A 12,355-nucleotide genomic window follows, 5' to 3' on the forward strand; every position below is an offset into this window, starting at 1 on the left:
TAGAAACAACTAAACTGACTTGCTTTGAATGCAAAATCAGTTTTCTTTTAAACGCTACTTGTGCATTCGACATATTGAATTTTGTAACATTAATAGCTTTCAAGTCAGTGTTCTGATTTGTAAAATTCGAGCTTTGAAAAACCAGATAATGCTACTAATAATGTTATCATTTTGCAAAGCTAGTCACAAAAGAAGAAGAAATATCTGTTGGACATGTTTTAGATTTGTGCTGTGACATTTCTGCCTCTGGGGGAGTGTGAAAGTGGGTGTGAGAATGCAACAACAAAAGAAACAAATGAGCAGGATGGAATCAAGTCAAAACAAGGTGTTCTATCCCAAAGTTTAAAACTTCTAAAGTTATTTTTGTTACAGTAAAAAAAATGGCCAAATGTTGCTAAATGATAACTAAGTGATGAGTTAACAGTAGCTTATCTAGACAGTATGAATGTTCACAGATGAGGACGGATAAAAGAGCACATACTTTGTTAAATGTGTAATTTTTTTCCCAGCATGGTAGTTTCACTACACAAAAAGCAACTTGAATATAATGTTTTCCAATCATACAGCTGTGTAGATGTATAATAAATGGCTTCTACTTTTGACTTTGACATGCACTCATCGGTCACTTCATTAGTTAAATCTTCTCAGTATTGGGTTGTACCTTTTTTTTTTTACCTTCTCAACTCCATTAATTCTTCATGGCACACATTCAAAGTGCCGGAAACATTCCTTTGAGATTTTGGTCCACATTGACATGATGGCATCACACAGTTACTGCACATTTGTTGTTGCACATCAACAATGTGAATCGCTTGTTCCACCACATCCCAAAGGTCCTCTACTCAACTGAGATCTGTTCACTGTGGAGGTCATTTGAGGACAGTGAACTCATTGTCATGTCCAAGAAACCAGTTGGAGATGAGCTGAGCTTTGTGACATGGTGCTGGAAGCTCACTGTGGTAAAAAAGCGATGGAAACGGTAGGCAAGAACACTCTGGTAGGTGGTAGTGTTTAAAGAGTGCGCTCAATTTGCACTAAGGGAAAGAGTGTGTCAAGAAAATATCCCACCTCCTGTGACCAACAACCACGCTACATTCTAATGCTCAGTGTGAACTTCAACAGGTCATCTTGACCATATCTGCCTAAATGCATTGAATTGCTGCCATGTGATTGACTGATTAGATAATTGGGTTAACTAGCAGTTGAACAAGTGGAATACATGAATTGGATAGTGGGTGTTTATTAAGGGTTAAAATGGTATCATTTTTAATCTTTTTTGTTTAGAATAAAGAATTATATGTTCATGGAAAATTCCTATGCCACATCCTTGCACTTTCTGTATTCAAAATATTCACTACACTTGAGTTCTGGGCTTTGAGGTATACTTTAGAGTAGTGTTTTGATGCAAAAGCATCACTTTTCATCTGAAATGTACTATCAAGTGGGATCAATTCTTCTTTATCTCTTCCGATGTTTCCTGTGCCATTGACTCAGATTAAAACATGACATTTTCTCCATTAGTGCAAAACAAGTTAGCAACATGTTTTTTTTTAATCAAATGCTGTTCCTGTCCTTTTTTCCAGTATTACTCTGACTCACCCAGATGCCACTTTGCATACTTCAGATATAGACTTTTCTAAAAGGTTATACGTTTGTGGTCGTGGTTAACTAGTGGAAAAATACACTGCCACTTCTATGCCAGTTCATCCACTCTACAGGTCATATGGTGGTGCTTTGTCAGTTTCATTTAGCAGTTTTCTTTCACAATTTGCAAACTTCCATTTCTTAGTAGTTTCTTGGACTGACGTAATGGACCCAGGGCTCCTTTGACATGTTTCAAAATTATTTGACATTAAAATAATTTCACTAGGGATCAATAAAGTATTCTGATTCTGATTCTGATTTCCCATAGTCCTCACTTTATAGGCTGTTGTCATGTTTTGATCAGTCAGATGCTGTTGTTGTTGTTGTTACCACATAAGAATGAGGCTGAAATACTTGCTGTCAGTTCTTGACCTTGCTCTAAAAGTCCTGTTGAGTTTTACAAGGTCTAATCAGTTCATTAAAGTCTGAGTCACTCTGCAGATTTCACAGTATTTTTAACTGTTTTGTAAGATCGCAAAATAAAAGAAAAGTGTACTCTAACAATTGAAGAAATTACATTTTAGCTCATTTTTATTTAGGGTGTATTTCTTTAAAAGATAAGCAAAGGTTATATTTTATCCAGTTAGTTCCCAAATATTATTGGCTGACTTGTGAAGTGACGTGTCTTTCGGTGTGACTGCTTTGTAACTTTCTCCTTTCCCCTGAACTTTAATTTGAAATGTGCCTTTTTATTGTGTCCTTTGTGTCGGCCCATGTACTTAATGGAGCCTAATGGACAATTAAAATCACAGGGCAGATGTTTATCAAGGTTTTTGCACAATAAATCCCAATCGCTACAAAAAAACAAAAAAGCAAAACAACAACAACAACCAGCTACTGCCAGTAGTAGTAATAATGGTATACCATTATTACTACTACTGGCTCTAACCGCACTGGAAACCTAAATGATTAACAAACCATAAAGAAGAAGATAAAAGGAGACACTGAACTCATTCACAGAATAATGAACACGAACACATCTGATGGAATGCTAGATAATTAAGCCTGGCCGGCTTTCATCACTGAAATAAATAAATAAATAAATAAAGGAAAGAAGAAATAAACAAATACACGCAAATACCAGTGACACCAACGATTATTCTAGTATACAGTGGAAGACACAAGCGAGCTATATTACACAACCACGATAGCATACTTCTACATGTATTCCGAGTTGAACATACATGCACATGGAGCACGGCATGTCCAATGTTTTTATTGCTTATTGGTGAATAGGATCACCCATTGTTACCCAGCATTAAAAACTCACTGTGTTCCCTGTGATGTTTTGAGAACAGTGTGGTTTTCTCAGGCCCTGGGGAGCTCCTGCATCTCTCCAGCCACACGCCCGTTAATGAGACATCTGCATGCACTGGACACACTTTGCTCCTCCTAATAGGATGACATACATGGACGGCAACGCCTGCTACATCTTCCCATTTTCCTCCCGCCCCTTTAGCTTGTCTGTCTTTCTTCTTTAGGTTGTTGGTTTGGATCAAGCTATCCTATTTTATTTCTTCCCACCGGTCTGCACAGACTCAGCTGTCCCCCCCCTTTCCTTTCCTCACCTTGTATGTCTTGCTGAACAGTCATTGTTGCAGTCCACTGAATAAATGGGAAATAAATGTCAAAAATAAAGGCTTTTTTCTGGTAGAAGTGACCAACAGAATCATATTGCTATGTTATTCTCACTCAAGACTCACTATTACACTTAACTGTAAAGAATGATCAGCAAGAGTATTGCCATAATTACTAGCTAATGCTTTCTATAAAAACTTATGCATTTCCTCTTAATGCCTGAATAAGGTAAAAGTAGACACTAGTTTAATTTTCTAGTGTCTACTGAAATGTGGTTTTTTTTAAGATACAAGTGAAATGACCAGGCTGCAGTGCTATCAACTTGCTCAAAAAAGATACAGATCTGTTGAACCTTCCTAGTTCTTGAAATAGACTCAACCATTTAATTTGCAGCTATTCTCCTGAAAAATGAGTCACTGTAACTGTGCTTCTTTTAAAATTCTGCTGCATTGCCTGCCCGGGTAGTTTGACCTCTTATTTGTTTTGGGTTTTTTTACAACTGCCATTTACAGATGTCCCACAAACGCAACGCGTGCGCACACACCCACAGACACGAGACATTGTGCCTGTTCAAGATGTGCTTGTGCAGAACAGCTAGATTGTGTGTTGCAGCTTTATCAAGACGCATTCGTCCAAAAAACATAAGTGTTTGAAGTCATTTATAACAGGAAACCAGATTTATAAAAAAAAAAAGGCTCAATAAAAACATAAAGCAATATAGTGTGAGTTTTATCCAGTTATCTCTGGGAGCCTGTTTCAGCTCTAATAACACGACACGACAGTGATACAAAATTAGGGATAAATTAGGGATAAAACCTGATAAAAGCACTAACGTGGCCGTGCATGAAGGGGGTGTGGTTTGACTCACCGCTCACTGGTCTTTGCCTGTCAGTAGATTTTAAGTTGCTTCAGGCAAGTCTACACTTCATTTGTTACAAGAATTTCATAAGAACCCTCAGCAGTCTGCTGAAGGTACTTTTGCAATTTAAGACGTTTCATAGCAGAAAAGATTTTGCGATATTTTAATCAATCTCTGACATGAACTATGAAAGGCGAGTCTTTTAATAACTAGGCTTTTAAAGGATTTGATCTGAGATTTTCTCCTTTATTATTTTCACCTTAACTCTAAATAGAACCCCAAGCTCAAGTAATTGTTATTAGCAGCCTTGATTTTATGTCTGAGGAGCTGTAGCAGGACATAGGTCATATGGCCTAAGAACTGTCTGCTTAGTCCTGTGCCTGGTGGATATAAGGGGCCGATGAAGACACGTTTTGACAGCAGTTTTCAGTGGGCAAAGGGGCGTTCACCAAGTGTTAAACCAACTGCGTCAAGGTGGCACAGACAAACACGGGGATATGGGAACACACGACATCCTGCCTTACACTAAAAGCGAAAAGGTTTGATGTGGAATAAACCTTAATAGAATAGTATGAAAAGAACAAAAGCTGGTGCGTTTCAATCTGTAAAAAGCGGATATTTATGTTGATTAGTAAATACCTCGGCAGTCGGCACACATTTTCATTTAATGCTAGTAAAGACGATTGCAGCAAAGAAGGCTTTTATTTTTGAGAGCTAAAGGAAGTGCGCATCGCCTTCTGTTTTAGCTGTCACCATTTCACTAAACGATCGCCCTGCCCTGTGCCTGAGTTTGCAGTTGAGTGCGCTAGGGATCGCGGCTCTATTATATAACTTTAGAATACTGGCGCTTTTAATGGCGCATAAGCAGAACATTGCGCCACAGATATGTCGATTTCCTGCGGATTTATCCCGAGTTCAGTGAGCGATCGATCACTTTTTTCGCCCCCTCCTGCCGGTGGTGAGCATTAAAAAGTTATCGAGTGATCCGTGAAACGGCGCACACGGCGGATCTCGCCAGCTCGAGCTAGGTCAGCGTCGGGCTGTTGATTTTACAGTTAGATATATTGCGGAGAATGTTTTCTTGCCATACGGGCACAGAGGCAGCAACAAATACAGCTGATACTTCACCACACAACAAAACTGCAACGAAGGGGTTTTATTCAAGCGCTTCACCTTGTGGACGTTGCGGCATTTCTTACATTCTTTTCAAGTTGGACTACTAAAAGATGACCTAACCGGTGGAGTACAGGTCAGGTACTCATACTACAGGTATGAGATCTTTTCAAGTGGAAACACTTGTCTTCTCGTTTGGTCACTGCAGAAATGTTGGCAGGGGTGAAACGGGCTGTTCCGTGGAGTAGGCCGACGGTGAGGGTCGTGCGCGCTGACAGCTCTGTTTGACAGATCGCCACGAGCGCTCGAGGAAAGCGTCTCTTTTGGGTCGGAAGAATTTGTTTAAGAAATGGGAAAACGTTGCACAAACTTCAGCCTACCAGCTGCTTATCAGGCTTTGCGGCTAGCAAGCGTGTGACCTGTGCAGTTTCCCATATAACCAACAGGTTGCACTAATGGTGTTGTCATGCTTGGTGGGAGTACCATGTAGAAAGTCAGGAAATCCCAAAGTTCTTTTTTTTCATATATATATATATAACTTTAGCATCCAACTGGTATTTATTGGTCAAAGTGAAGTTGGAAAGAAATGCATGATCTCATTAGCTTCAGTTTTGAAGCTGTGCATGACAGCTGGCAATAATGCGTTGTGGGTGTGGAAAAGTTGTTGAACCTTACGGCCAAAACATAAATCATTTTTTGCATTTTCTGTAAGATGCTCAATAAAACAAAGGAAAAAAATAATCATGTGTGCACGGAAATCCTGCGCAGCCACAAAAACCCCTTCATAAATCATTGGACTTCAAGCACAATACTGCAGTGCTATGGCTATTTTAGACGCTTTAAAGTGTTTATGAATGTTATATAAAGTATTCCGGAGGAAGAATGTCACCGCTGCGGCTCAAGAGCTGGAAAAGATCTAGCAGAAAAGACCCCGGCGACTTGCATTGATCAAAACATCACCGGAAATTATCCGGTCGTCACGCACGATTCGGCAGTGCGTTATTTTAAGGTTTTGACATTTACAGCGTATCAAATGGTCGACGAAGTTTACGAGCTAATATGCTGGCCTATTTGTGTTCCCTCTTTATTTTTTAATATATAGTTTATTCAGGGACACCGCTGCGAAACACTCCAGACCGACCCTTGCTTTAATCGGTTTAAAACTTCTAAATTGGACTTTGAATGTATTATTTACTCGCTCCTTCTTGCAAGTGGGCAGAGGCAGTCGTTCGCGCCAGATGCCTAACGTGGTTTAGTGTCTCCCGAGTCCAACGGATGCATGTTGTTACAAACGCTCAATGGGGATCTGACGGTGCGGATACCAGTAACGCAAGTTGTCCGGGCATGTCTTAAACTTCTTTTCCCTGTTCACGGAGGAAAAGACACAGTTCCTAGAAATAGCACTCATATTTTAGTCATTTATTTCACGCAAGCCTAATAGCCCTGGTCTGATTTTGCAAGTCGGTTTTAAGTGTTCTCCCATTTGTGTGTCTGCCACATTGTTGGAGTGTGGGTGTTGGGGGAGGGGGTCATTCAGCTGCTGTCATTTATATAAAGATGAAAAATAAATAAGTAGAAGCAGAAGAGCGTAGGCAGAAGCACAGCAGCGGAACACTGCTTTTAAAGAGCGCCACTTTGTAATGCAGATGTTTTCAAACACCTGTCAGCATCAGTGATCAGTATTTCAGTAAGATTTGCTGTTTGTTTCGCTTCTTCATTATCTACTGTATGGGTCATCTCATTCAAGGCAAATTTTGTCTCTTTAGTGTGCATGTGTGTCCTTGTGTGTGTGTGTGTTGTGTTTTTGATTCACCCTGGCTGTCCTCACTGTTACCCACAGGACAAAGAAATGGATCAGGGTGGACTGAAGCGCAATGGTAATCGAGACGACGGCCTGACATTTGCGGAGATAGAAGGTACTGGTGACACACCTGGTTCACTGTTCCAGACTGCAATGCATCTGCCTGGGTCTCTGCCCCCTGCCACAGTGGCCCCCAATAGACAGGGTGGAACCAATGGCCAGGGGGAGCTTGGAGGCTTGTTTGAGTCTCATCAGCATCATGTTCTGGGTGAGGGGACAGACATGAAGGAGGGTAAAATGATTCGAATGCAGAAACAACAACAACAGCAGCAGCAACAGGATATTGGTATATTCGGCATGGGGGACAGCTTGCCATTGTTTAACCAGTGTATTTCCGATACACCCACATCTGTCATTAACACCTCAGACACTTCCGTCCTAGGCAACCTTCCTCTGCCTGACCTTTTTTCCCACCCCATAAAGACGGAAAGCATTCTTTCTCTGGACAAAGACTTGGGAACTTATAGTGGGCACACAGGCACTGGTCCATGCGATTTGGATGGCAACAGTGGCCGCCTGATTGAGGATACAGAGATTTGGCAAGATCTGGACCTTCCCAGCTCACTGCCAGAAATCAGTGCTTTTGAGTTGGATTCAGAAGTGGCACACTTGGATAACATTCTACAAGAGAGCACCGGTGGTGGCTGTCCTGTCGGTGGCTTGCCAAAGGAAATAAAGCCTCTCATGGGTAACGGAGAAAACTGTACCAGTGTTAATGGCACAAAGCAGCAACACCATGCCCTACACCCCCATCAACAACAGCAGCAGCACCACCAACTAATACATCACCAGCAACATCAGCCCCAGCATCACCAGCCTCAGGCCCTTCTCTCCACTATCATCATCAAGGAAGAGAAGGATCCTGATGAGTCTTTCATCCAAATCTGTACCCCTGGTGTGATAAAACAGGAGAAGCAGGATAATGGTTTCTGCCAGCCTCAGTGTCTCCAGAGCGGCATCAGCTCTCTCCACGGAGGAGGACCACGCCCCATGTCCTCACCTGTGAGTGTCGGCGCAGTGCCCGGCTACCACTACACAGCCAACCTGAGCTCAACAATGGACATACAAGACCAGAAGCCTTTTGACATGTACTCAAACATGCCTCTGATGGGGGATGGCTGGGCCCGGGGGAAAAGGTATGGAGAGACATCTGGGATTCAGAGCAGCGATGATGGGCCCACTCCTGTCGCGTCCTTGGCACCTTTTTCTGTTGGCTTCTCCAGGTAGGTTGAACTTTATCCCACTATGTTTGCTTTTGACTTCATTGCAACGTTTGTCGTTATTCTCAGTCATCATATGATTGGCTTTGTATTGACTCAGGAGAGTATGGCTGTGCTTTGAAAAAAGAAGTTTAATTGTAAGGAGAAGGGAAGTTGATAATGCGTTATTTGCTGCAGTCTTAGGTGTGAATTCTCTAAATACAAACTTTGAAGACTAATTACTGCTCTTTAGTCCACTAGATGGTCAATTAACTTTAGTAGTATATAAGCACAATGATTGCAGCGTTTCCTTTTCCACTGCGCTACAAAAATGTTTGTGCTGCTCACTTAGCTCCTGAAATGCTAAGTTCAGTCTGGCAACTTGACATCTCAGTCAGTTTTTTCATAACATTTAACACAATGTCCTCTAGTGTGATGATTTTTTAACACAAAAGCACTTGAATAAGTCAGAAAAGATGCTCAGGAGCTGTTGTATGCTTCCCTGTGACATTCTTAACAGCATTTGGATGCAGGGCGTCTGGTGCTCATCACATCTGCAGACACTGCAGAGCATACTCTTAATACAGCCACTTTGCAGCACATTGTAAATCTGAATCAAGTGTAAATTAAGAGTAAACACTACATATAATATGTATGCAAGAATAGGAGACTGATATAAGAGAAATATTTTGCTGTTTTTGACGAGGCGCAAGGTGACAGTAGGGAAAGTAAGCGGTCTAACTGAAGACTTGATATGAGAAGGTGTGTGAGAATAGCCATCCAGATGAGATCTTATGTTTTCCAGTGTCACAGTATTGTGGATTCTGGATTCCAATATCTGACTAAGCTATATTGCTTAACTGTTCTCATATACGGTATCCAAGAACTATTCATTTGGTATTTTTCCTCTATTGTTTTGTTTTTGTTTTTGTTTTGCTTGTTAGAGAGCAATCGCAAAATAATCTAAACATGTCATCCCACCACAATTTATTAGAAAACGTGTTATTTGCATCTCTAAAAATGCAGTGTGCTCCTGTTTAATTTGATGGAAATGAGCGCTGTGAGAAAGATGTGTACGTGCAGCTTGGTGAGCATGAAAAGTGTCTGGTGGACACACCTCGCTTCAGCTTGGAAAGACTATCTGATAACTGAACCAACTAAGAGCGTGACATTGATAGAGGTTGAATTTTTAGTTTTATGAGTCTACATGGTTATATGTGAAAGTACAAAGATGGTGTTTGATTAATGTCTAGTAATAATGTGAGCCCGTACTGGCCTTCTTAAAGACCTGTTAAGGGATTTAGCTCAGGACAGCTGTAAACAAGTTGTATATGAACGAGTTTCAGCTATCGCTAGCTCTTTTCCGTCAGTCTGATTTTCTGTTGATCATATCTCTTTGTTCTGGTAAATAGTGCAAGTCTCAGTCTTCCCAAGCCACTGTCTTTCTCCTGTATAATAAACTGTAGTGAACTTTATTGCTAAACACGGACACAGGACTTTTGTAACCGACTTCCTGCTGTGTTGATCCCTGTTGCACCAGCATGAAGTGTGATAACGTACTGTGATGCTCTTCGGGACCTGAACACTGCAATGCAAAATCTCTTACAGTACAAACAACTTAATGCAAAAACAAACTCACCTAACAGTCCACTGACCATGCAAGTATAACTGGACTATACGATTTATATATCCTTATTTAGCAGTTAAGCTGTTCCCATGATGTATAAATTATTTAAATCAACACTTCAGATTTACCAATGAACCAAGTGTGAAAGGTTAGATTTTTTAGTAGTGACACTTTAATTGACACTAAGCTGATTATTTTGAATGCGATTTCACATAGATGGATGATTATTTCAAAATAAAACTTTTAAATCATACACGGCTAATAATAATTCAGTATATGAAATCATTAAATATTTAAAAAAAATGTTTCATTTTGTGTTAAATTGATTTATTTTTTTTATTTTTTTTTAATATGAGCAACAACCCGAAAACAAAATGAATCAGCTTTTACATGAAATAAAGTAAAGCATTAGATTTTCACAGTCAGAAGTTAAAATACTGAATTTTGAAAAATTGTTAATGATTTTATTTAGCTATATTATACAAATTTCTTTTTAGGGTCTCTGTTTTAGCTACAGACTTTCTTTAAGGAATTATACACTGCGAATTATAAAAGTGGCAGGGATCAACTATAAAAAAAAAATTAACAGTTATGCAACACAACAAAGAACAGCATAAGAAAAAAGGAACTGGTCATTCTGACTGAGTTGTTTAATACTTTAGAATTGAATAAAGATGCACTGGATAAGATAATCAAGCAAAAATGAACTTTTAAACAGTGCTGAATTTTATTTTAATAATAAATTACTAAACTTTACAATCTGCACCAAACTGCAGCAAGTCACAGGACGACCTCTCACTTAAACAACTGGAAAGAAAGTGCTCTGCTACTGGAAGGAGGTACAGCTAATTCACCAAAATGTTTTATATATTTAACCTTATTAAACAAAACCGAGTGCAGAAGATTTACACTACAAAATTTTCAGGTACTTCATTTTCCAGTAAGCTTGGCTCTAAGCTCTGGCTAGCCTTAGCCACTTTCCATTTGTTAGCTTCTTCAAATTGGGCATGTTTAGCTGGGTCTAGGTGATATAAGAGTCTCATAGGTTTGTTGTTACGAATGTTTTCATGGTGGTTCCCCTGTGGTTTACTTTGTCTTCCTCACTTACAGTTAAGAACTCGGCTCAGTCTGTGAGACTGTGAGTGTGAGAACAACTATTTGCCTGTTCTGCTGTGCATGTGCTGTGCATGCATGAAACACACTGGCTGGTAATCAGACATATGCGTGATTAACAGGGTGAAAGTGCTGAAATTTGTCCATTTCAGGTCCCTGGCCAGTCGATCGATGCGTCTCTGAAGCAGAACTGTATAGAAATGTATAGTGTTGCTGTACGTTACAGTGCTTTTGCATTAGATCACATTATACTGTATTATTTCACAGCTATGTGTGTGATACATGCCATATCTTAACGGAGGGATGAAAACAGTGACTGGTGGCTATATCATATATCACATATATATCATATCAACTACAACCTTCATATCATTTAAGCCATCTAGCTGTTCTATGGGAATTTTCGACACCGTTTGAATGCAGTTTGGCCCAACCACATTTCTTGGCACAGGATTTGTGTTACATAACTGATAATCAAATAGACAAATGTTTGTTGCTGCATGCCCAGGGTAAAAGGAGGCACTTACAAGATTCATATCAATTCTAGAAATAGCATGACACACCCTCTTATTAGGAGACATTTGTTTTAACTTGTTTTAACCTCTTATACCTCCCAGTCTTCTTATTTGTGTGGTGCTAAGTTTAAAATGTTGTGAGACATGCAAAGTAAAAAAGGGTTAAAAAGCTGATATCAACTCTTCTCTGTTGCTCCGTTGCCTGCGTCAGTGTGTGTAAGAGCACGGCTGAGGATAGCAAGCTGTGTGTGTGTGTGTGTGTGTTTGTGTATTTGTGTGAATGTGTGTAGTGTACACAGGGAAGCTGGGAGGCCACGTGTACATATCTGCTATGGTGTGCTGCTGTCTCGCTCTCCTTACCATGTCACTCAGTCACTTTTTTTCTCTTCACCTACTTACCCTCGCTGGCCCCCTCAAAGCTCTTTATTTAACAGAGGCATGCAAATGCTGTACACACACACAGTTGTCACGTAAACACAGACACACAGACACACGACCACATTCATTTTAGAAGTGCAGATTGTGGTAAAGCTGAGACTTTTTTTTTTTTTTTTTTTTTTTTTTAACAGGAAAATTATGCTTTTGTTCGACAGTTGGGTGTGTTGCGATTTGCATCATAAAGTAGTTGTTACTGTTACTGAGGACTGCAGATGCTTTGTGTTATTGTTAAGTGGTTTTCAAACTCTGTTTAAAAAAAGAAAAAAAAGTCAGCATATGTCACAGACTGTTATTTACATTTTTTTAGAAAATATATTCTGGAATCATTGCAGCGCATTATATAATATAAACTTTAAGACAAGAGATTAGAGAGACCACATGTTTGACAGCATGTTTTGCAACCATGCC

The 12,355-nt window shown here is 39.9% G+C and overlaps 1 protein-coding gene across 2 annotated transcripts in view; it reads left to right on the forward strand.

The window, feature by feature from the left end:
- Positions 1-4,864: 4,864 nt before the first annotated feature.
- LOC146624482 (glucocorticoid receptor-like) overlaps positions 4,865-12,355 on the forward strand; it is a 68,719-nt gene continuing 61,228 nt past the window's right edge. For both annotated transcript variants that reach the window (XM_085364613.1, XM_085364614.1), the window contains exons 1-2: positions 4,865-5,350; positions 7,035-8,278. In XM_085364613.1, coding sequence (XP_085220739.1) covers positions 7,044-8,278 — 1,235 coding nt within the window. In that variant the 5' untranslated portion in view covers positions 4,865-5,350; positions 7,035-7,043. The remainder of the gene's footprint in view (positions 5,351-7,034; positions 8,279-12,355) is intronic.

Source organism: Diplotaxodon limnothrissa, linkage group LG10 (assembly GCF_057381915.1).
Source record: "Diplotaxodon limnothrissa isolate DT_005_m linkage group LG10, D_limnothrissa_male_GT1.1, whole genome shotgun sequence".
Classification (NCBI taxonomy): Eukaryota; Metazoa; Chordata; class Actinopteri; order Cichliformes; family Cichlidae; genus Diplotaxodon; species Diplotaxodon limnothrissa.